This window comes from Mya arenaria, chromosome 5 (assembly GCF_026914265.1).
Source record: "Mya arenaria isolate MELC-2E11 chromosome 5, ASM2691426v1".
In the NCBI taxonomy this organism is placed as follows: domain Eukaryota; kingdom Metazoa; phylum Mollusca; class Bivalvia; order Myida; family Myidae; genus Mya; species Mya arenaria.
In genome coordinates, this window is record NC_069126.1 from 28,302,642 (window position 1) to 28,327,986 (window position 25,345).

Genomic DNA, 25,345 nt, shown 5'->3' on the forward strand with positions numbered 1-25,345 from the left:
TTGAGCAAAACAAACACTGTTATTTATTCTGTCCGATTTGTGACATAGACACAAATTTAAAATTGCATTAATTTTGAGAATGAAGACTAATAAAAGACATGTTTGAAAAATATCCAAAGATATCCAAACAGCTTGATAATTGTACATGGAAAAATACATAAAGTATATCGAGGGACAGTACTCTAATTCAAGTTGTATCAATATTTTAAGCATTTTACATACTGCAATCGGTAATTCAATGAAATGCTCATTTAATCACACAATTACAATTTTAGAAGTACAATTACATGTTGCATTGCAAGACAACAGCTCTTTTGATTTATAACTTATAATTCAATTGTATATTCTATTCACGTACAAATGGCTTAAAAGTGTGAATTCAACATCTTTTGCATTTTCAAACACTAGTTTCTGTTTCGTTTTAATTTAAAACTCAATGTAGAAATGCGTAAATAAAAAAAGTTTCATATAGTTATTGGTAAAATTAAGTTTAATCATATTTTACGATGATTCTTATTAAAGAATTACATATTTTGTTTAACGTCGTGATGTTTCAGTTTAATGCAAATTCAAGTAAACACATTCTAAAACAAGCACATTTTTCTTATTTAATTGTAACAATTAAATATATAACATCACAATCAAATTTTGAATCTCTATACACACGAGACAATATCATTAATGAATAAATTACAACAGATGCTGGGCACCAAATGGGGTGATAATGTATTTAACAAAGTGTATGGTACATCTGTTTTCAGCATGTTTTATGGATCTAATTATGGAGTCAAACCCCGCAGAAAAAGCTAGTTCACCACTGACGGCTACAATGTTTTATGTTCAAAATTTATGTCTGGTAACCGAAATCAATTTTGGTATCATTCTGAATATATCATTTTCCTGTTTACTAATATGTAAACTAGATAACCAAAAGTACATCATACAGTTATTACAGTTTATATATTTGCTCTTATTTTCAACTTCTTGAATTGGACACATTTTCCTTTTGTGGATACAAATCATTTTCTAATGATATCTAAACACAACGATGTCACAAGGTATCAAAATTTCACATATGTGTGTCAAAAACCTAAACATATTGTTTCAGAATACGTGCATTTTTATGCTGCTTGTTCTTTATAATTAATTCTTGTTTGACACGTCTTGCTCTTCAATTGAGTTCCAGAGGATTTTGTTCCGAATCATACAGTATAAAAAGGATGTGCGTCATCCTCAGAGCTATCACTGTCCGCCTCTTCAAAATATCCCAAATACGTTTTTACAGTATGCGTAAGCTCCTTTCCATAGTGTCCAGCAATGCTATGTCTCTGCTTATTATTGCAAATTCGTTTAAATATTTGTGGAATTGCGCAAATTAATAAAGCCGTTCCAACATGCATAATTATATGAAGTTCCTTGAAACTGTCCGTCTTAATAAGCAGATTGATACACACCAAAAGAATCCCAAGAACAATGACAGTTTTAAGGAATGTAAGAAATACAAGCTTTCGCCTCGGGCATATGGTTTCTACGACAAGTTCAAACAATGATTCCCGAACTGCTTTTCTGCCTTTATACTTACAAATCATCCTCCTTTGCAAACAAGTGTTCCCCCTTTCCAGTGAACTTGCTATTTTAACGATATCACTAAGTAGTTGACGATATTTCATGGAATACTCACTTATACTCTCCGAAATGTAATAAAATACGGTGATTACAAAAATCATGTACCCATATGATGATTTAGGATAGACAACTAACCCAGTAAAAGTAAATATAGCAACACGCGATATAAATAATGTTGCGTCGAGGAAAATATTTCCAAACATGAACAGAAAATATAAAACTGCGAGCACGAGAACTGCTGTCCAAATATATTTTCCAATTAAACCGTTTAAGTACAGGAAAGCGTGTCTTCGAAGAGGTCTACAGTATGCTTTGACGATAATTATTCCGAATGAAATAATCGGAAGGCCATATATAAGCAGCGATAATAGCAGCTCTACTATGCACAGTGCCAAATAAAATGGTAAAAATGGAACATATCCAACTTTCCTTTTAATTTTCCTCCAGCGTAGTAATTGAATTGCGATGGCATGCTTCCAAAACTTAATATTCAAGAGCATGAAAAACTGTGCAATAAAAAGACTGTATATTTTGTAATACCCGTTTGCCACAGACACATTTTTAGAACCCAATATGCCGATCCTTTTTACTGTGAGTAAAATTGGAGATGATTCAAACTCGGACCTTGATGTTCGATTCACCAATACAGCTTCAGCTAGAAGGTTCATCGGTGATGCAGGCATCACAACAAGTAGTTCAGTAATAAGCAAATAGCAGGCTAGAGCAACATAAGGACCACCGATATACGGCAGGAAGTTCTCTTTGCTCTTTGAATAACCTGTTACCATGGAGCGAAACCCAAGGAGTACCCCACTATCGGCGGAGTCGATGACAAAGTCATATAAAAATATATAATCAAGTAAAAGTTGAAGTCCAATTATGATGAAACTTAGGAATGGAAAAAATAATCGTGCACATCGCCCAAAATAACAACTCACACAATTGCTTTGATCACCGTCATTTCCGTCATGACATTCTTTCATTGGTATAAACAAAGTGTTGACCAAGGTAACATGATTGGTATCTTCAAATATGAATGTGTCCTCGTTTTGAAATCGATGACTGTACTCTACGTCCACATTTGAAAGTCGACGTGGAAGACGTCTTCTTTCAATTTCAGATAACTTAATGGTACTCTTTTGCTGCGAAAAACATCTGTACAGTGTGTACATGATGAAAATAGGAGAATATATGAACAGAGTGACAGACACAATGCTAGGAAGAGCCCACCAGATGGTGTCATATTTCAAAGTTTGCTCTCTACACGTCGTCTCCCTTTTTGGAACAAAAGTATTATTGTAGAAGTAATTGCAACATTTGTGTTTCACAGCTTCTATTGGGCATACCATGTGTTTGCAAAGAACGTAAGGTTCTATGTACATTCGCTTCTTGTAACAGACGAAGCTGGGTCCGTACATATCCGCATCGATTGTCATCATTTCATCTACCAAACTCTTTAACGCCTTCGCAATTTTCTTATCATCGTCTTTGTTGCCAACAGTTATGTTAAGGCAGTTACCTGATTTTCGTTGTAGAGGTATATTCAAAGGCTTTCTTATCACCTTTGCATACAGCAATGTCATTGACCAAATGCCGAACTCAGCAGGCCATTTGAGGAATTCAAAAGCACCTTTCTGTCCCCAAAATGTCCATATCCAAATGTTATCTCCAATTATAAGTACGGGATGCTTAAAAACAATACCTGAGTCATAGGCTGGTGTTAGATTTAAGAAAACGAAGTTGCTTTCTGAGCTTGTAACTGCATGCCGAAACCTATTGATTGATCGTGAGTCAATTTTTAAAGTGCATATTTCATTTTCAGCATCAGTTTTACGAATTTTACTTTCTGACGTATTGATCACTAATCGATTGTCGACACTACCTAGACTTTGCTGGTCAGCAATGTTTAAGTGTAAATGAAGTGATAATTGCTTGTCCTCATTTTGTTTTTCTGGTATCAAATAGCCATTTCTTTTTGTAACCGGCGAAAAGTCACCCTTTTGTACAGGTGTATTTAAACATCCATTCACAAAATATATAATTGTAATTGTAAATAGAACTACTGGTCGTGTGGTTAAGTACATCGTTCTGAAATTAAAACAAAACAGGTTGAGTAATATCATATATTTTTGTGCAAATCATAGGCGCTTTTGGTAAATTGAGTAAATTAAAATATACAGTTTGAATTTGAAAACGATAAAGTATATCTCTATGACGTGAAGTACATAAGCTGTAGTGAAGTTTCCAAATTTGGTTGTGAAACAATTTATTGAACTTATTTTCTTCCTTAATTTTACACTGCTTGCTTTCTATTCAGCGATTTAAAATATGTTACTTTTAAAGCCAATTATTTAAAAGGCAAGGTTTGGTAAATCAATCTTCGTGGTTAAACATAAGAGTATTCTGTGGTGTTTGTTCATGTGGCGCTTTCGGTCAACATCGTGTGAGCTTATAGATTCTACCTTTAAACAGCGTTTTATTTCAATTCATCACTAAAATTTAACTTAAAATGAATACATATTTGTGTTACACATGGAAGCTGGCGGACATTTGTGTTTTCGTCGTTATTTTGTTCATTTGATTGCCGTAAATGGCTCATGTTTAATTGTGATGAATTAAAGTTTGATTTGCGCACGCGTACCCAAATCTGTGTGATGTAGATAACACATTGTCCATTTGATCTGTATGTCGGCTGGATTATTTAAACTGGTACAATATACACATATACTTTAACATAGTTCTGTATTATTGTAAAATTATTTTGAAGTTGATTTGTTTGAATTCGTATCGTTTATTTTATTGCGAACATGATATTAAACACTAGTAATTGCAAATCAAGACAAGGGGTTTACATGTTTGAAATAAGGTTGTCAATGCCAAAGCGAATAGCATGTGTAAAATATTGCATAGAACAAAATTGGATTTACACAACAATACTGGTATAAGTTCTACTAAGACTCCTAATGTGAAGAAATCTTGAGACTTGGCCTATCTGAATATCATTAACTTAAAAATAAAAGGCGGTTTATGGTAACACATTGGTTTAGAAATAAATATATGAAAAAGTTTAAATCATTTATAACGTATTAAAAAATACGTATCGCTTGCATAATATTGAAAAATAATCAAAGAGCCCGCTTTCTTTGTAACATATATTCAATTTCATTATTACTTTGAATATCATCTGTGTAGAGATATCAATAATAAGTATGCATCACGTTACTTTGTAAATCGCTAAAGCTCTTACAAATCAGAACAACAAATGTGTTGCAAACCAAACCTGTTGAATCTCTTCCTTTTGTGGAAAACAGTTTTAATTTACTCATAATCCATGTAGCATTTACAAATGTATACACTGTCTAACATCGTTCTTTCATCTGTTCATACTAATTTTGAATACTTGTGTTTGTGTATTGCTGCACGCGTTGTTCAGTTCAAGTCACATGCTCTTAAACAGCCCTTATATTAAAATAAATTTTGAAGAACTTCAAACTTAAACAATATTCCACACGAACTCGAACACGAGCAGGAAGAAGGCGTTTCACAACTTCGCAAATATTGCGATTACTTGAAACTTGAAACAAAAGGTTACATGAACTCCAACGAAGAAGGAAGTATTTTGAAACTTCTCAAATATTGCATAAGCTACGTATATCATAGGGAAACTATGAATGAACTTCAAGTCATAAATAAGAAAATAATAGCATTTATGTCATACCTGTTATTTCCGTGTATAAAACTGAATGATTTAAACATAAAATCAAATGGGTACGGGATATCACTTAAGACTAAAAGCAAACTAATGCCATTTTTATTGATTTTACATGTTATAACAAAAGTAAAAGAAACGTTGTTTCGGTCAGACATCTTTAAATACTATCCGTGTATAGCACACGACTTTATTTGTACCAGGTACATATTGACACTCCGGTTTAACAAGCCAAGTAAAAGAAAATTGATCAGTTTTAGACATCATTTTAAGGCGTTACGAGCATATATGCAGACTATAATTATACATATATTCTTGAAGTACTACACCGAAAATACATTTCAGCCAATAAAAAAACTACTCTAAATGATAAATCAAGCAAAAGTAGATACCCAAGGTATCAAAGTTTCAGGAATTATGACATGTTTTTCTATTTGAAGTGAATTGAGCATGTGTAAAGCACACGTGTTGTTAAAAAGGGAAATCAATCAATACACAGTATTAAACCATATTCGTGTTGTTATTTCCCTTATATCGTTCAATAAACTAATGCTCAAAATGCTTTTAAGTAATGTTATTTCTCTTTCAATATAAGATCAGAAGCCAAATCATAGTTAATATAGAAAAATATGTACTAGTAATACATAGAAACTTATTATTTCATATTTAAACTTATTCATTCCACTTTTTGACAAATCATTGACTAATTATTTAAATGAAAATGAAATCCTGTAGCACTAGGAAGAGGAATTGTACATATGGGACTAAAAAGTACCAATTATAAACGGTTAGCAAGCATTTGAAGCGAGAATGAAAGACGCTTGATACCTTGCTACGAATCGCCAGATGAAAAAAACACCCTAATAAATGGCTTGTTGTTTATTTGTTTTAATCGACTTGTCGTGAATATGGCTTAAACTCCATCAGTGTCGTTAATGTGTCTTTAACGCTTTGTGAATATGGCTAAAACACCCTGTATATAATATCTTCTACTCCCTATTGTGAAAATGCTTTAGTCTCCCCAGTTTATATCTCCTAAATTCCCTGAAATATTAATAAAATATTAAATTATATATCACAAACCGTATGGAATTAATGACCAACTACGAAATATGATTGGTCAGTATCGATAATTATTATTATTATGCTGGTTTTTAGCCTCTCGATCAGTTTGTTTCATGCTTATGTCAATTTCTTTGTCCATCTTTGAATAATGAGTTAAACAAACATTCGTAGCAGTTGCTCTTTAACATGTGATTGATACCTTTCAACATATTTTTCACCATTTAGACCGAGGATGGAGCACTCATTCACGCTGATCTTGATCTACTAGCAGAGGATTCCACACGAAGAAAGCCAACAGTGAATTCAGACTCCGAAACTATATACGTTTTAATTGATTTTACCCAGACAAAAAAAAATGAAGAGATGTGTATTAAAATATTAGTTGAAAGATGACCAATTACCTATTTGTATTGCTCATCCCGATGTTTATAGTGATGTTTTAATGAAAATTCGAAAATTAAAATGTTTCCAGCAGGTAGTTGGGACGATAGACACAATGAATTACTTGGATTTTATTAAAACGGTTGATACAGAGGCAATATTCTGAAGAGAACCTGCCTTTTAGTATTTGAAGATGAATTCCTGAAACAAAATATAGGGTTGAATATAGCATCCTTACATAAATTAGCTTTCAGTCCTTTGATTTTATGAAGGTTTTGCTAATTGATGCTGTTTTTAAAACCTTTTTTTTAGCTCACTCGGAGTGTTTTGGCATGTGACTTCATTTTCTTCAAATATTTTACATCTTCAAATCATTTAGAAGGAAAGAATTGCTATTACATGTCGCCTTTATTTTTAATAATGTTTTCTTTATTTGTTCCCAGTTTTATTACAATGTGGCTTTTTATTATGAAACTCTATGATCACACAGTTTTAAACTTTATAATTTATAAGGCAGACTGTGCGTGATGCTCATAGTTTCAAAAAATGACTGCATCGTATCTTTGAAAAGGTTTTCCATTAGGTGCTCTGAATTGTATTCCTCCGTCTGCAGATAGAGTTGGGTTCTCTTATCACAAAAGTACTTGGGGTTTACCTATAAGTTTATTATTTTTTGTTTTATTGTTAAGTTTCCTCAAGATAATGCATACTTTAATAAGATTTACCTTTTGCGTTTATTCGTTATTTAAGATTGTTGGGATAAGAGTGAGGTTTGTGCACTTAAACTGGTTTAAACTCCCAGTAAATTTACATTTTTCTGACCGTTCCAAGGCGGTATTTAACAATCGTTAATAAACATACCTAGTGTTTTTAATATAGTATGTATGCAATGTGCTGTTTGTGGAGTTTTGTGTTGTTCTTCCTTGTTTGATATTTTGTTTTGTATGTTCTATGTATATGGCGTTTACCCAGTGACATTAATCTCGGTTCATGTTTAAACTGCTTGCTTTTTTTGTTTCTGTAATATTTCGCATAAATATTTAGTCAAAATTTGTTCTCGTTCGAAAGAAAATGCATTTAGATTAAAATATCAGCTAAGAAAACAGTATTTAAAAAAAATGAGTGTGAAGAACAACAGAACGTGAACAATGTCAAGTTCATACCTTTTTTAATGAAACACGACAACAACATCCCATGCAACATCATCGTCATCATCTTCATCATCATCGATTTCATAAGATACCAAACCCTCATTAAATCAATCCCGATGGAAACGAGAATACAGCTTACTAAAGATGGAATTAGCCACACTAACAACACATCATTCAAAGAAAAAGTTGTACAATCAAAGCAATCAAACAATTTTCTTTACTTAATACTGCTTCAAACAACATTAACACCAACTTCAGAACTAAAATGGACAGAAACTTTAGCAAGCGAAAATGAACATATGGAATGGAAACATATCTATAGTTATATATACAAATCAACAATAGACACCACCTTACGTAGTTTTTATTACAAGTTCCTTTTGAGAATAATACCAACAAGTACATTACTTTTTAAGTACAAACTTTACATTACATTAGTACATTATACTCATTTTGCCATTCAGGTGTCGAATCCATAGAACATCTATATTGGGAGTGCTATGAAACACAACAGTTGTGGAACAAATTAAATAATTTTATTGCCTCAACAACAATTAACATCGTAATCAATAAACGTGAGGCTTTATTGGGATTAGTATGTAAAAACAAATATAGTAATGTTTGCAACTTCCTTCTTGTTTAATGAAATTTTATATAAACTCAACCAAGTGCAATAATAGACATCTATCCTTTAATGCATATATGATGTAACTTAAATTAAGGATTAAAATAAAAAAGCAAATTGCTTTAAAAAACGATAAGTACGAAGCCCACAATAAAAAGTGGGAAATACTGAAACTAACATAATCAGTAAAAGACACAAATAGCCATAACGATTCTTTTTTTTATTTTTTTATTTTCGTAATGTAAGTATTTGTTTCATTATTTAACAAATATTAAATCTCTATTGTAGTTTTTACTTGTATGCATATCTAAGTGTAGGGGACATCACTGTCGTGTGTGTGTGTGTGTGTGTGTGTGTGTGTGTGTGTGTGTGTGTGTGAGTGTGTGTGTGCGCGCGCGCGTGTGTGTGTGTGTGTGTGTGTGTGTGAGAGTGTGCGTGTGCGTGTGTGTGCGTGTGTCTGCGTGTGTGCGTTTGCGCTTATATCCTTTGGAGGTTAATCATATGAGTACACAGCAACCTTCCGAGGCACAATTTACTTCCGAGGTTAATTGTCCCGTTACCTCGGAAGTTTAAACCTCTGAACAGCGTTATAATGTGCACCAGACTCTCCTGGTTAAATATGAAGATTACCTCTAAATAACGTTGTATAGTGTGTCGTGTGTTTGAGTGTGCTTGCACACATTGACATACGAAAACAGGGCGCGGAAAAAGTTTAAAGTCGGGCATGCGCATTGGCTCTCCGTTTCGCTGCGCATGCCTAGTCCGCCCCCGCGGGCACCTGTTTAATTCGCGCATTGGGCATGCGCACTACCATCGACACCTCACGTGGTGTGGGAACAACATGGCGGCTTGCCGAGGTAAGTTGTGTATTATCGATTCTAATGATGGCGGACAGTTTTTCTGCTGTAGGATTTTTGCAAATTGGTTGGATTTTGAAGTGTGTACGTATCAATTCTATTGTAATACCTTTTTATGGAAAGTAATGGATGTCGGAGAACACTTCAACATCGTTCTGTACCATTGTTTTAAGACTGTTTCGTAACACAGCACATGACATTAGTCATTTTAGAATGACTACACATGGCACATACCTGTACTGTATAATGATGTATCATATATATATACACTTTATAGTAAGGTTTTTAACGGTGTTTAGTACGTGCTTATGTGGTGGTTAAAGGAGATAATAGTGTGTGAAAACTGGCTCTCTCAATATCGAAAACATGCAACAGATGCGAGGTGCCTGATCATGCAGTTAGAACTCAAGAACTGACATTTTGTGGTTTACCAGTAGGCAAGAATTAGCAGTCGTGAAAATTATACTTTTGAATTCTTATAGTTTTGCTTGGCATCAAATTTTTTAACAAGCACTGCTATTTAAAATTCAGAATTTGAGCAAGCCCGAAAGTAGTCCAAATAATTGTACGTTGACAGATTTTTTTTAGCAAATCCTTCACGTACAAATTGTTTAGTATCAAAAGTGGGTAGTTGTTCCGATCAGGATTCCGGGTTAAAGCATATAGCGTCTATACAATATAATAACAAGAAATATTACCAGATAATGTTATTTTATATTAGTTCCGTACGCATACAAAAAAAATATCCAACTTGTAATTATGAGTTTGACGGCTTTTCTTCATTTCATTCTGTCAAAACATAACGATATATACATGAAGGGCACCTGCAAGGCTTCAGGGCACAGTTTTAAATCGCTCGGAACATTTCGGCCATGGCCAACTTGTTACGATTGTATAACGAGGTCTATCTCGAAGTTTTGTCGTAGGAGGCCGAGTTATTACGATTGTATCAAGTTGTTCCCCTTCGCATAATTGTTATCTGTGTCAGTCAACTTTCATTTTATTGGAAAGGTTAACAACTTGTTTTAATGCATTAAATGCTTGTTTAGTGCAAAATAATATTTCACTTACATGGCAAAATATGAATTTAACTCTTTATGATCAATTTCAACCATAAAATTCTTTACTTAAAACAATTTCAATATTTTTAAAACACCCCCGTTTTTGGCACATTCCCGTTTAGACGTTAGGGATTGGAAGAATCCCTTATGACACGTCTATTATTTTAGACTAGCCCGAAAGACATTTTACCAGTGCAGGGCTGCAGGGCTTGTGCTTATATTGACCACTATAATTATACATTGACAGTATCTGTCAATGTATAATTATAGTGGTCAATATTTGATATTGACCACTATAATTATACATTGACAGTGATATATTTTACGATTTTTGATATGGCAAATCATTCACGTACAAGTTATTTTGTATCGAATGTGGGTAGTTATTCCGATTGCATCTATAAAATATCTTAAAAACAAGAAATATTACCAGATAATGTTACTTAAATAATAGTTCCGTACACAAAAAAAACAAATATCCAACAAATTATTATGAGTTTGATGCATGTTTCTTCATTTCATACTGTCAAAACATAACAATATACAATACATGAATGACACCTGCAAGGCTGCGGTTCACAGTTTAACAACAATTGGAACACTTCAGCCATGGCCGAGTTGTAACGATTGTATATAAGAGGTCTTTCTCGAAGCTTGCCGAAGATGGTCAAGTTTTAAGCTTGGTACAATTGTTGTCTGTGTCGGTCAAGTTTCGTTTTGTTGGAAAGGTAAATCCTTTGTTTTAATGCATCTAATGCTTGTTTTGTGCAAAATATCTTTGCACTTGCACTGTAAAATATGAATATAAACCTTTATTATCTATTTCAAACCTAAAATGCTTCTCTAAATACAATTTCAATATTTTTCAAAACCCCCCTGTTTTTGCACAAACCCGTATATAAGTTATGGATCGGAAGAATCCCATATAACATGTCTATTATTTTAGACTAGGCAAGAATCTGCATGTGCAGCCACAATCGATGCAGTATGATTTGTATATATATACATTGACAACACAAACATCAACAGAATAAATGCCCCAGATTTGAGTAAAACAAAAATTAATATCAATTTATTTCCTAAATCATGGTCTTAAATGTGCGGCAACATGTGCATGTTGTTTAAGTCAGAAGTCATTTTTACAGTCATTGTTGGAGTATTAAAGTTTTATTGCATAACTGATCTGATTAAATTTATTGCCTTTGTTTTAAAAAGGATGAATTCAGGTGTGAAATATAGAATATAAGTATATTATTGCATAATACTAATACAGTTAAATGGAAACTATAAGCTTTCACCGATCTTTATCGTAATGTGAAAGCAAAAGTAAGATGTTAAAAGGCTGCCAAACCATGTTTTCAAATTTGTCTTTCTGTTAATCTTTGAAATTTAAATGGCTGTAACACAATTGTTTATTTTCAAATAAAAACGATCCTATTATTGATTGTAAAAAGACCCATCCATTTCAGAAGATGTCGAAATATCGGAAGAATGAGAGCATGTGTTTCTTTTTCATATTTTCCACAGCAGTGGTCGAAATTAGCACAAGCCCGCAAGCCCTGCACTGGTAAAATGTCTTCCAGGCTTGCTCAAATTCTGAATTTTATATAGCAGGGCTTGTTCAAAAACATGATTCCATGCAATAGTATAAGAATTCGGACTTGTTCATCCGAAAGTCTAATTTCAATGACTGCCACAGTAATAGCAGATCGAGATAGGACTCAGTACACATCCATGTACTCCTCCTTTCTTTTGGAACTTTCAGGCCTTATGATATATGGATTTTGTCCAAGTGGCCTTTGGTTAAAAATGCTATTTCACAGACTGACTTCAGAAAACCTTCATTAGTAACTTTTGCCCGTTTTTTTTAAATGCATGCTGTTTTGACAACATCTAGTTAATATGTTTATGGGAAAAGTAGATTCACGAAATTATTTAGACTACATTGATTCATTATGACTTACTTATTTGATAATGAGATAAGCTAGGGTCTAATTATGCAAACACATTGTCTGCTCATAAAGCACCAATCACACAGGGCAGTATTGGGAGCTATGCTAAAAAGCCTAGATGAAACACTTTGATACACAGCATTGATTAAGCATGTCATTTGTGTAAACCCAGATGGTTATGTCATTAACTGGCGCGAGAAGTAAGTGGATTGAATAGTGGCTCAGTCTGCGAAATAACCCATGTGCCCGATGCCCGGGGCAAGTAAAAATCCCGCCGGGCAAGTAAAAAATCGTATTTGCTTGCCCGATCGGGCAAGTGAAAAAAGAGAACGAAATCGTTTATCCGAAAATCAACAAACAAAGTAAATACTCTAAATTTGATGACGTATTACTCGACTTTGTAAAAGTCGCTAAATTTGATGACGTTTTACGCGGTCTGTATCGACTGGTACACTTACTCCGCAGTCCGAATCAATAGACGCTTATAACTATGCGTATAAAATTGAAAGCCGATTGGACGCTTGATTTAAACCAGTCCGATGCAAGCGTTTCAAAGACAACTCTGATGTGATCTTTGCTTATATTTTATTTGAAATTTATTCGGGCAAGTGAAAATTGGTCCGGGCAAGTTAAAATTGCCAGGGAGATGCCCGAAAGGGCAAGTTCATCTGAAAAGTTATTTCGCAGACTGTAGTTATATATATGATTTAAAGTGTAACGATATTCCTGGCTTGGTGATTTATTCATGTTATTTAACCTTTATCTTTTGTCCAGCTTAAATCCTCTCTTGCATTTCAGCCAGGAACTTTCAGCGTTTAACAGAGGAGCAAGGCCAACTCCTAAGAAAATGTCGAAGTGTTCAACATTACTATGAGACGGGAACTGAAGATGATAGACTGTATTAATTCAATCAAAAGCCACAAGTGTTTGAATTCTCTGAAGTGGAATTAAATAAAAAGCACATTACACAGTTGGATAACGACAGATTGCACACTGAAACAATAATAAGTGTTCAAAGTGCTAGTACATCTTGTACATAGTGTCAAGGTGTCCAAGCATGTCTCTGTAAGCCAATGGTTCACTGCATATGAGGTTATTTTATATCTTACAGTGGATTGCAGCAAAAGGCCAGAGGAAAATATGTTTTGATACTCATCCGTATTTTGAAGAAGAAAAATGGGGCTGAATGGCATGTTGTTTTTTTTTATTTGACGGGCGGGCTGGGATGAGAATCTAAAATATTTTTTCTCTGGCTTAAGGCTTTATTCTTAGTATGTATCTATTATGTCATCATGATGAAGTCATCGTTACTATTCTACATTGTTAAAAATTAGATTCAATCATTATTAGATTTCCGGAGGTTTTGAAGAGCATATTTTTAACAGCCAATGGGATCATAAGCACATTTCGAGTGTTACATGACCCAGCCTTTTTATCAAAAGTTGCTCAGAGTTCATTTTTGTGTGTCAGAGTAATAGGCCTTGGAAACTTCAAAATGGCTGAAAAGGCTTGTCCAAGCACTTTATTTTCGCTTGCACTGTTTATCATCTAGGTTAATAAATATAATTTCAGTTGATTTGCAGAAAGTTTACCAGGATAAGAATTTGTCGATTGTTTCTATACAATAATAATTTCAATAAATTAACTTTATTTTCAAACAGTTTTGACACAATGACCACAATGAATTTATATTTTGTCACAACTAAAACTGGGACCAAGGTCTACTGCATTGTAAATGAAAAATAGAATTTAACAAAATGGGTATGTCATGTACAACACTGATACAATGTTCTCAGTAGTGGTGACATTATGTCATAATAATTTTTGTCACAAATAGATTTTTAGAGTTGCCGATTGTTTTATTCAAACAGTAATTTCTCATTTGAATTTTATGGAGAAGTGTATTTTATACACATTCACAGTTAATGTGTAATTTCATGGTGTCAGTCATTGGTTTGCAGTTCATGTTACTTTGTAGTTTCTCACTTGTATTTTGTGACATATTCTTGACATGTAAAGATGGCAAATGTATGTGATGAATGTGAGAGATTAACATTGTTCATTGCACAATGTATTCACATATGTGCTTGTTAACCTCGTTCACTATTTTATTTCCCTCTGCATGTAACCAAAAATGACTTGTATATAAAATGTCCATGATTTATTTAAAATTCCATAATCATGGCAACTCGACTCAGTCTCTGCAATATTCAAGTGTAGATCAAGGGGCAATCCCCTGGCATTATTAATTATTAAAATATTTAATTTTACTCGTTTTAATCTTCGAAAAAAGGTGAGGGCTCGCTCCAAGGCGCTTCTTGTTTGTTTGTTTTTAGATTATTTTTGCTCTGAAGCAAAATGATGACCCCCAATTCTTTTGCTTATATTTTTTAATGAAATGTATAAAATACATGTACTTCAACGTGAAATAAATTTGCCTTAAAAGGATGCTTTGTTTTACACTGATGGTGAACAAAAAGTTCCTTCACGGAGTTCCACCTACAGAATGGAATGTATACAATGTATTGAGCGATCTATATAATGGACTTGAGGAACAAAATACTACGTCATTATCTTGATGAAACCCTGAAGTGGCTTTAAGGGGGATCCGCTGCTGGGAATTGGCTCTTTGTGCTCTAAATGGTAGCCAAAAAGTTATACTATAAGCCAGTGGCCAACACAGTTCGGGTAACCGTTTAATATTGTGGTCAGTTTGAAACGTTACGTGTGAAATAATGAAGATTTACATTAACAAGAGGACACATTTCAAAACCAAAATAAATTTAGACGTTTTTTATGAAGTATATTTTTACTCTAGCACCGCTTATTAGCAGCCAACCTACAAGTCCGAGTTTCCGAATGACAAATATGTCAAATTCTCTTACTCAGTTATTTCCCTTGACAATTATATCCGATTTCTTTTGCATCATCGCTTTTAGATTTGACAGCCAACAAATTATACGCAATGTGAATAATAAGATGAAAATAAGCTCCATGGGTACACATAGGTATAAATAAAGGAAGAAACATAAACTTAGGCAAAACTATGCAGGTATCATTTTTAGTTTTAATTTTATTTCCGTCGGCTGTGTTTGGTTAGAATAAGGCAAAGGCCGATCAAGGGTTAAGTACAAAGCTCGTCTTTGTTAATTGTGATTAAGTTGATGAAAAAAACACCACTGGAACACGTGTTACATGTCTATCCGGTCTCCGGACAGATGAACAGTTGGTTAAATCGAAGTCTCGATGTCAAAGTAGTCTGATAGTCCGCCGATACAAAAGAGAAAACGATTTTAGACTCCTGGCGTCTATCATTTACCATTCCAAATGACATTAATGGTGCCGCTTGTTTTTACAATTTGTTTACGAGGTTGTGCGTACGCAAACTAATTAAACCCCAGTAAAATTACATTTTGCTGAAGTTCCAAAGTTTTAACCCAACAATCCTTGATAAACAGTCCCCTACTATTATACATTATATATGTTGTGTGTCGTTTGTGCATGTTTGTGTTGTTTTTCTGTGTTTCTGGCTTTAACCCTATGTCATTATGTTTAAACTTTCGACTACTGAACTTGTATCTGTACTTTCAAGTCAGTATTAATATACATTAATGTAGAAATGTTTGCTATGCACCTTTTAAGTCTCAAAATGCGTTTGATATAAGAGCAATAATCAACGATATCACGGCATTGTTCCCAGGTTTGAAGTATTAGTTTAGTTTATTTACTTATTTTTGTTTGCAACGATTGTGAAACAAAGTTGGTACGATTAATCACTCAAGTTGTTACGCGATAGTGTGGTGTTGTGTTGTGCGGGAAACCTGAGTGCCAAGAGAAATACCACTAGTCCAGCTTGGTGACCACAAACCAAACCAACATGCGCCCAGGCTGGGAACCAAACCCGGGAGTGCGTTAACCGAACAACCTTAAAGGCCTAGTTTAAGCCTTCTATAAGTGCCCCCCCCCTCCAAGTACCCAACCTCTGTTGATCTTAATCTTAATGCCTAATTGGCTTATCAGATCTCCAATCTGAGTATCCTGTTGCGCAGTTTTCATTGTTTTATTATAAAAATTGACCCTAAATGGCCCTGAGCCAATAAACCAATGCACATGATATTGGCCCCTACTGTGGAACCAGTGTGATCAGTAGGAGATGCACAGCAGGGGATTATCATGCCAAACATTCCTTAAACTAGGCCTTTAAGAGCTAAAGAAAGCGGATTCTGACTGGCGCGGTTACACCGCCTCATGATTGAATTTTGACAAGTTTCCGTGACAGGAAACAAAACAACGCAGTCTGTTTAAATTTCATGGTGTGCGCTCTACCCACCCTCCGGGGCAAAACACGGATATTTTTAGAGTCATCAAACAATTCTGAAAATAATGAAGCGGGAAGAAAAAAACCGTGTACAATAATGTGTCAAATGCAGCATAATACTTGTTCAAAGTCGTTAATGCCACACACAAAGTACACGAACGCAAAATGTTATGGTTAGATGACATGAAGTAAAATCTGTATGATAAGGAATGGGCGGAGCTTACGAATGCTAAATAAATAATAATAATAAGAAGAAGAAGGAAACAAAAGGCCCAAGTGGGATAGATTGGGGTTTGCTCTGGAGGATGAACACTTGAGGTAAAATCCTCCTAGGGGTCAAAACTTCATGATGAGTGCTAGTAAACTCGAGAATTAATGTATGATTTAACACAACGATATTTTACCTCGGTGAGTAAACACGTATTCACTGATCATCAACGTTATGAGTTAAAACAAGTATTCACTAATCATCAACATTATGAGGCAGTTGTGTGTAATATGCAAACGAGGAGATGACAGACACATGTCATACCATATATGGAGATGCCTCTAAATGATGTTGAAAAGTTGAAGAACAAACTATTGATGTTATTTGAATTCTCGACAGCAATTTACAATATATGCCCCATTTACGATATTAATTTGAAAGATGGTTGCTCTATCTTCAACAGAAAGGGCAGACCTTGGTACGTCGGTGTAGCTCTATATAACTCACAAGTATAATATATAAACGCGTATGTGTGTGTGTGTGTGTGTGTGCGTGTGTGTGTGTGTGTGTGTGCGTGTGCGTGTGTGTGAACTTTACCATACTGATAGAAAATGAATAGAAGGTTATATTATATAAAGATGAAGATAATGTGTTATTACTTCTCTATGTGAAAATAAATGAGAAAAAAAAATCTTCATCATCATCATCATCGAAATCGTCGTCGTCGTCAATGTCGTTGTCATCGTCATCACCACTGATATTATATTTTGTTTCAGAGCTTGTCTCAAGTATCAACTTTTAAGAATCTTTATCTTATCAGTAAGATATACTTATTGTATCATCCGTACCCACACCGTACCGAATATTTACTGAAACAAAGACTTCACCAACGCGAATGTCTGTTTAAAGGTTATGGACGATGTGTCTTCAAAGTTTGTTTATATTCAGGGAAGCGGTTGAATTCTACAATAACATGCCGGACTCAATTAAAGAAGGAAAATATACACATATGTCTTGCAAGGCCTTCAATTCCAGATTGGAGTCTAAACTCAACTTAACGTACAATTCAACAACTTGCAATGCAAGCAACAGCTTTTCCAAAATTACATTACATTTATATTTTACATTACATTTATACAAGAATCAACATGATGTCGGAATACGTGCTTACATCGATCCACAAGACGGATCTACAGGAGCGGATACCGGAAGCTATGGCGTGAACAACAGCGCTTACCTGAGACTGGTGGTGGGACACAAAGTCAGACTTGGTGGCTGTAGTTCAGCCAATCACTTCGACACACAATCTTCCTTCAGTGGCCTTTGATCAAAGCTGACTAAATACTTTGTGTGAAAGATGTTGTGTTTATCTGTATAAAATACATAACATACTATACATGTGCTTATAATAAAGCCGTATTAACAGTGATCTAAATATTACTGATAACCAAACAAATAATTTTATTGTGCAACATGTGCTAAAGATTCAAGTTTTTCGTCACAATGTACAAAGATAGAATCGCGCTCGCATTACTTGAACAACAGGCATAGGCGTTTATACGACATTATGCCGTATAGTTCAATTAACGTTTCATTGAGTGTTTATACCTTATTCCCTGATTAAATTGTGTCTAAAGGTTTTACATAACCATTTGTTCAGAAGTGTTCAATTTATCAATATTAAATAAATCTAAAATTATGACTGTATAAAATCCGCACAGAAAAAATGATTTTATAGACAAACTAGTATGCTACTGCTACAAATAATGTAAGAAAAACACAGGAGTTATCCTATTTTGTTTTGAATACATCTCGCAGGCAAGTATTTTAAAAGCTTTGTTCAGTTCAAGTCACTTGCTTTAATAGAGCCTTGCTATTTAAATAAATCTTGAAGCAATTTAAACTTTAACAGTATTCCACACGAACTCGAACACGAGCAGGAAGAAGGCGTTTCGCAACCTCGCATTTATTGCGATAACTTGAAACAAAAATCCACACGAACTCGAACGAAGAACGAAGAAGGAAGCATTTTGTAACTCCTCAAATATTGCATAAGCTACGTACATCTAAATTGAGGGAAACTACGAATGAACTTCAAGTCATAATTCAGGAAAATAATAGCATTTGTGTCATACCTGTTTTATTTCCGAGTATAATATTGCATGATTTAAATAAAAAATAAAATGGATACGGAATATCAGTTCATATTTTATGCAATCTAATGACATTTTAATTGATTTAACATTTTATAATAAAAGTTAAAGAAACGTTTGTTTCTGTTAGATATTGATTACATTTCAACACGTGAACAACGAAATCAAAGCTCTGCTCATTTGATGAAATCGAATAGGCGCTATATCACTGAACTTAACACTTTTTAAAATTCACTTACTAAAACAAAAGAAGCTGCATACAGGCTAACACCACCATTGTACTTTGAGCATTTGAAAACATATCTATCACTCATACAAACCGAGAATTATTACACATCGGCAATACATATGACGTAAGGACGTCTTCAAATATAAGTTCTTCCATTGGGAAGCAATCTATACAGTGATGTACCGTATTGTCAAAATTAATTTCATTTAAGTTTCGCATCTTTGTAATAATCTCAATACTACTCAATCATCTATGTTACACCCTGCTACAATAAACACTCCGGTACAACATATTCGGAAAAGAAAAACATATGTTTTGATTTTCTCGCAAAATCTGGCTTCATTCTAGTTCACAAAGAATATTTGTTGTTTAACTGGGGAATCAACCAATACACAGTATAAAGCCATATTCTCGTAGTTATCTTACTTATATCTTTAAATAGAATTATGATCAAAATGCTCTTAAGTAATAAATGTTATTTCTCTTTTAATATATGATCGAGAAATCACGCTTTATAAAGAAAAAATGTTTAAAACATTAAAACTTATTATTTCATATTTAAATTTGTATATTGGTTCCACTGACTCTTAGATAAATATTTGATAAATTATTTAAATGAGAATGTAATCCTGAAGCACTGGTAAGAGTAATTGTACAAATAATTGTACAAATAATAAACAACGGTTAGTCAGCATTTTGGAAAACGTCGAGAATGAAAGACGCTATCAATCCTATCGAGATTGATTGTATCTAAACAAACTCCGAGATCTTCAAATCTTCTTGAAACAATGTTGGCCAAAGAACAGCACTTGGACCATTTCTGAACAAGTAACATTCCATGCGCAGTACATGCGCATGATAGAAAATAACTCTTTTAACTTGATCGAACTAAATATACCAATGAACCTTCTTCTGTATGAATGAATCAACTGATTTAGTTTTAAAATCGTAAGTTATTGAATTGAGCCTCCGTGATTTTCAGATTACCTTAGTTAGCAAATCTGTCAATTGTAAACGGTCCTTATATCCCATTCATATAAACGTAGCTGAAAACGTGAGGAATTAATCAGCATTCATTTACTTACTATTATCATTGGCTGCATGGTTTAAATCCGTGGTTATAAAACTATGTAAATTAAATCAGAATCGTCTCTTAGACATGCAATTCCGGTCTATTTGTGTTATGCATTGTACGGTCCAAACTATCCCTTGAACACTTTTCTATTTACAGAAATCTCGCCATTAAAAGCACTTTTAACCGACAATATATAAAAAGCTTTACCAGGCCACTTTGATAGATTTATATCAATAATAATATGACAAGAATTAGAAAGGTGTACAGTTGAAATGTTTAAATAACTGCTGCTGCTGGTGTTAGAAATGATAGGAACCGTAGGGCCGAAACGATCCCGCTTGCCCGTCGCCATGATCTTCGATGTGAAGACGGGTCTTGATGCACCGGAAGGATGACTCGGGTTGACGATGATTTCCGCAGGTGCCGCTCTTCACTTTTTTATAATCCCTGTAGGTTCCTTCAGTCTCTTAACAGCGATACATAACAGAGTCGCTGCCACGTGGTGTGTTTGGCTACTTGACGCGTGGTATTTCCGGCGTCATGCAAATATACTCCGACTGGAAAGATAGGCCTAATGAACTTGCTAAAAGCTCCCTATTGCTGAATTCCAGCTGCTCGTTGGCATGAATTGCCACAAAATCAAGTGACATTTTCACATGTATAAGAGTAAATCTATCAAAAATATCAATTCTACAAAAAATTACTGAACTTAAGATTTGACAATTTTGAATACGATGTTTATTTTATCCCGTTCCGAATGACCAATTCAATAGAAATGATCCGCGAGGAAACCTTATTTACGCACGAATAACCAATGAAGTTATAATCCTTTACCGCAGAGATTATGAATACATACATTTATCAAAATGTTCATGTTACATTAAAAAACCTTTTAATATCAATGAACATAATTGTAAGTGGCTGTTGCTGATTTTGTCCTTTCTACTATCCTGACCGACTGAACGCTCTTCCTACTGTTTATATTTTCTTATCTCTCGGGACTTTTAAGTTTTCGTCAAGTATGGTTTTGAGAGTCTTGAATCCGTGATACCTCTATAACTGATGCTAGGGACACAAGAAACAAATATTAATTAGATATGGTTAATCGGATCAAATTCTTATATATCTCTTAAAGACGTGTTAAGCCATTCGATCAGGGCATATGGATTTGCGTCCCCTCAGCTTTAAACAGTAATACTTTCATCAAATGACCTAGCTATAGAGTAAACAGAAGAAACAAAAATTAACTGCTTGTCTGCAAACGGAAAAGGAAAGTAGGTTTTGCAAACAATCTTGATCATATACACATTGTTCTGCTTTACATTCGGATATTGCTAACGGAATATGGCTGAAATCTTGTTTATGTGGTACGCAACAGTTAGTGGATTTAAGGGGTAATTGGGACTCAAGATTTGTAACATAATATAATATCAGTTTTATTTCATTATGTTATAAGTAAAAACTGAGGTGGAAATGTTTAAAATAAGGTTCAATATTAATAAGGGCTGAAAACCATATTCAAAACGTTACATAATGAAGAACTAGTGTGAACAAATAGTATTGAAATATAATTGCCCACAAATGTTGTTTTCATGTTATAATCAAACAGTCAAGAACTTCAACAGTTTTTCACGTTCTTTTTTCTTCACACTCATTTTGTACTGTATTCTGAGCTAATATTTAAATCAAAATGCATTTCTTTAAACGTGCACATTTGTTATCTAAATCCAACTTCTATCCCTTGTAACAAATACGGTTGAGGTTTAAGCATTTTATTAGCGATAAAAATGAATGATAATATAATATACATCTGCTTCTGTTTGGCAAAACGATCATAAATAGCATATCATAAATTTTAATGATCCGAAAAGTCACAAGATCAATATAGATGTTATTTTTGGTCAATTTTGTTCAATAATAATTAAGTTTCATTTTATACTATTCTCAAAACTGATGTTTAATTTACAAGACAATATTGTGTTTTTATGTTAATCTCTCAAAATATCACAATTTATTTATTGTTATTGTTAGTAATATTTATGTGAATACTTTAAGGTTGGGGTAGTTATAAAAAGTAAATTGTATAAATAACAGAAACAAATAGTCTTTAATTCAAAATGTTTCATTTAATCGTCAAAATGTGTATTTGTATATTAAATATGTCCCATAGAATACCAGCATTATAATTAAGTTTTTATTATTTTATGTGGAATTGTCTTCTTATTACAGACAATAGTGTGCTTTACAAAGAGTATAGTTAAGGCTTATTGTGTATTTGTATTTTACTGGTATCCAAAAGTTAACCTTATTATATGTGTTCTGTCTCATGTGAGAACAGTGTTGTTCAGTTAAAAAACAAAACAATACAAGTGTTAATGTACGAGTTATCCTATTGTGATAATTATCCCAAATATTTCTTAAAAATGAATCGACAACATGAGTCAAATATCGTAATAGAAGTCTAATTAAGGAGTTATACAATGCCGTATACAACTTTCATTGAAAGGTAACCATTCAGCTTATCTTAATTTCTGATAGTTCATTGTTTTACGGTCACTAATACACTAATATAAGATTCAATACTTCATAAGAATTTCATTAAAACATAATTAATGATAAAGGTCTCGGACACCCAGCAAACAAACTAGGTTCTGCGTTATGTGATACAAACAAAAGTTTAGGTAGATACATATGGAGGCTATTCGTTGCCAAAAGTCCAGACGTGTATGTGTGTATTTTAGGTTTGTAACATTGATGATTTACCAATTTACATTTTACAACTCATCGGCTGTATGTTTACATTTTACACTGCACATTTTCATTTTTAATTGTACCGATTGGAGTTTTATTCTTGTTGCATCTATTCAACAGACGATTCAGTTTAAAAAGTTGTGTATGTTAAACCCACGTCATTCTGTGAAAGTCACATGCCGAGTTTTACATTGCGGTGTGTAGAAGACAGATTTCAGTTCGTAGTTCTACAAAGTACATGAGTATGGTGGTGACTTTTCATTCGCAGTTGAACATGTTTACGAGATGAATTTAATTTAATTTATTGATAGCTTCGCCTTAACCATGTCTTAACTCCGCCTTAACCAAGTCTTAACTCCTCCTTACGTCTTTCGGAAATTTCCGCTATCACTTGGCTCTATTTAAACCAATTATGGATACTTTGGACCATTGACATTGCGAACCTTATTATGGACATTACGAATCATCTATATTATGACACTATAGAATATGATTTGGAAACAGGATGGATTATAAATTATTTCATGTCGAATAAAATAATATATGATATTACAACATGTTTTTGTCTATATAATAGTAATTAATACGCAACTATTTTTATTTTTTGTTTTGGAATTAGCCAATTTTTGCGTAAATGTCTGGATACCAATGGTATAAGACTGCTGACAAAAGATCAGATACAGTTTTTCAGTTTTACGTTCGCTAATTGATGTTTTATGGCTAAAAGTGATAATACAGTAACGTTTTAAGAAAAATGAAAAATGTCGGCAGTTTTCAAAACAATTAAGATCTGTTTAATTGTGAGTAATCTGATTATTTGTATAGAAAGCACTGCTGCCAAAATCAGCCGAGTCTGGGACAAAAAAAAATTGTCAAAACTGTCAATCTGTGAGAGTGCAGCTTTAAATCACTATAAACACTATTTTAAATTCTACCATTAGAGGACACTTCTTGCCTTTTTGCAATGTTTAAGATTGCAAGTAATATTAGATAATTTAAAATTTACGAAAAAATAAATCTAAATTTTCATTAAGTTGAAATTATTTACTAAGATGCCCCAGAGGTTTATTACCTGGTAGCTGGAACTGTATGGATAAAATACACTAAGATTACAACTTCATATAACTCGTGCATTATACTGTAACGAATATTATTTTATAGGTAATTAATAAAGTATTTTAATGATGAAGTCAATTTATTGCTAATAAACAATTATAACTTGCTGCTACCTTTTATACCACACCCACACTCAACAGTCCGGGCTTTTTTCACATTTAGGTGAAGCGTCCCTTGCCCTTTTGGAGGGGAAAAATCGCGCGTTTGTTTTTCTAATCTAATACTCACGATATCTTTTTTTTCATGTTCTTGAAATCCCCCACTTGATTGTTATGGTTCACAGTGGCAGATCCCGTAACTCATAACTTGGGGACAAGTGGGTTGGAGGGCTGTTCTTCCATCCATATGGATATTTTGATTCAATGCTGTATTAAAATCACACGTTTACACCATACATGCTTATTAAGATAGTAAATGTATAACATAAGACAGAGCTAGGTGGATATCATTATGATGTCCATCAAAAGTTTCGTGGGTTTGCTGAAGCAGGTTTTGAACAGGGAACGTTAGAGGGGCGTTACTTAGGGGCACAACTTTTTGGACATGATCCCTCGAGTGGGCATGACATTATTATGTTTAAAATGTGGGAAGTGGCGTTTAGGGGTACTCACCCTAGAATATTTTAAATGCTTTAGTCTGAATTGGTACATTATGGCGTAATTAAGTATTTTTTTCTGAGAAATATTGACAAAAAAAAAACCTTTGTGTTTACTTGCGGGCCAACTGGGGGGACACAGGCCCTACAGCCCCCCCCCCCCACACACACACTGAATCACATCGTCAAAATAAAATAAAAGATGAAGTTAATTTTAGTTTGTATTGTGAAATAAAGAGAGAGTACTCGGACTTACAACCGGGAATTTAAAGGAGGAATGCGAATACGTTATCTCCCTTGCTTGATTGGACGGAAATAAACGAAAGAAAGTCTGATTCGTTAGCTCGCCCATTCACCTTCGTTTCTTTCGGTGACATTTACCATATAAGGTATAGGCGAAATCGTCCATCCTTGTAATTCTGAACTTGTCAATTCACTTTTGTAAACCTGGACTTGTTGGACTGCAAATGTTC

General features: G+C 33.8%; 1 protein-coding gene across 1 annotated transcript; it reads right to left on the reverse strand.

The window, feature by feature from the left end:
* Window positions 1-5,206, reverse strand: LOC128233661 (uncharacterized). The gene is made up of 2 exons (XM_052947443.1): window positions 4,907-5,206; window positions 1-3,714 (listed from the first exon to the last, which is right to left on the reverse strand). The coding sequence occupies exon 2, from the start codon at window positions 3,708-3,710 to the stop codon at window positions 1,203-1,205; it is 2,508 nt and encodes an 835-aa protein (XP_052803403.1). The 5' UTR covers window positions 3,711-3,714; window positions 4,907-5,206; the 3' UTR covers window positions 1-1,202.
* Between the last annotated feature and the right edge of the window lie 20,139 nt (window positions 5,207-25,345).

Coding starts and splice junctions, on each gene's coding strand:
- LOC128233661 (XM_052947443.1), bottom strand. CDS start 3,710: ATGTACTTAACCACACGACCAGTAGTTCTATTTACAATTACAATTATA.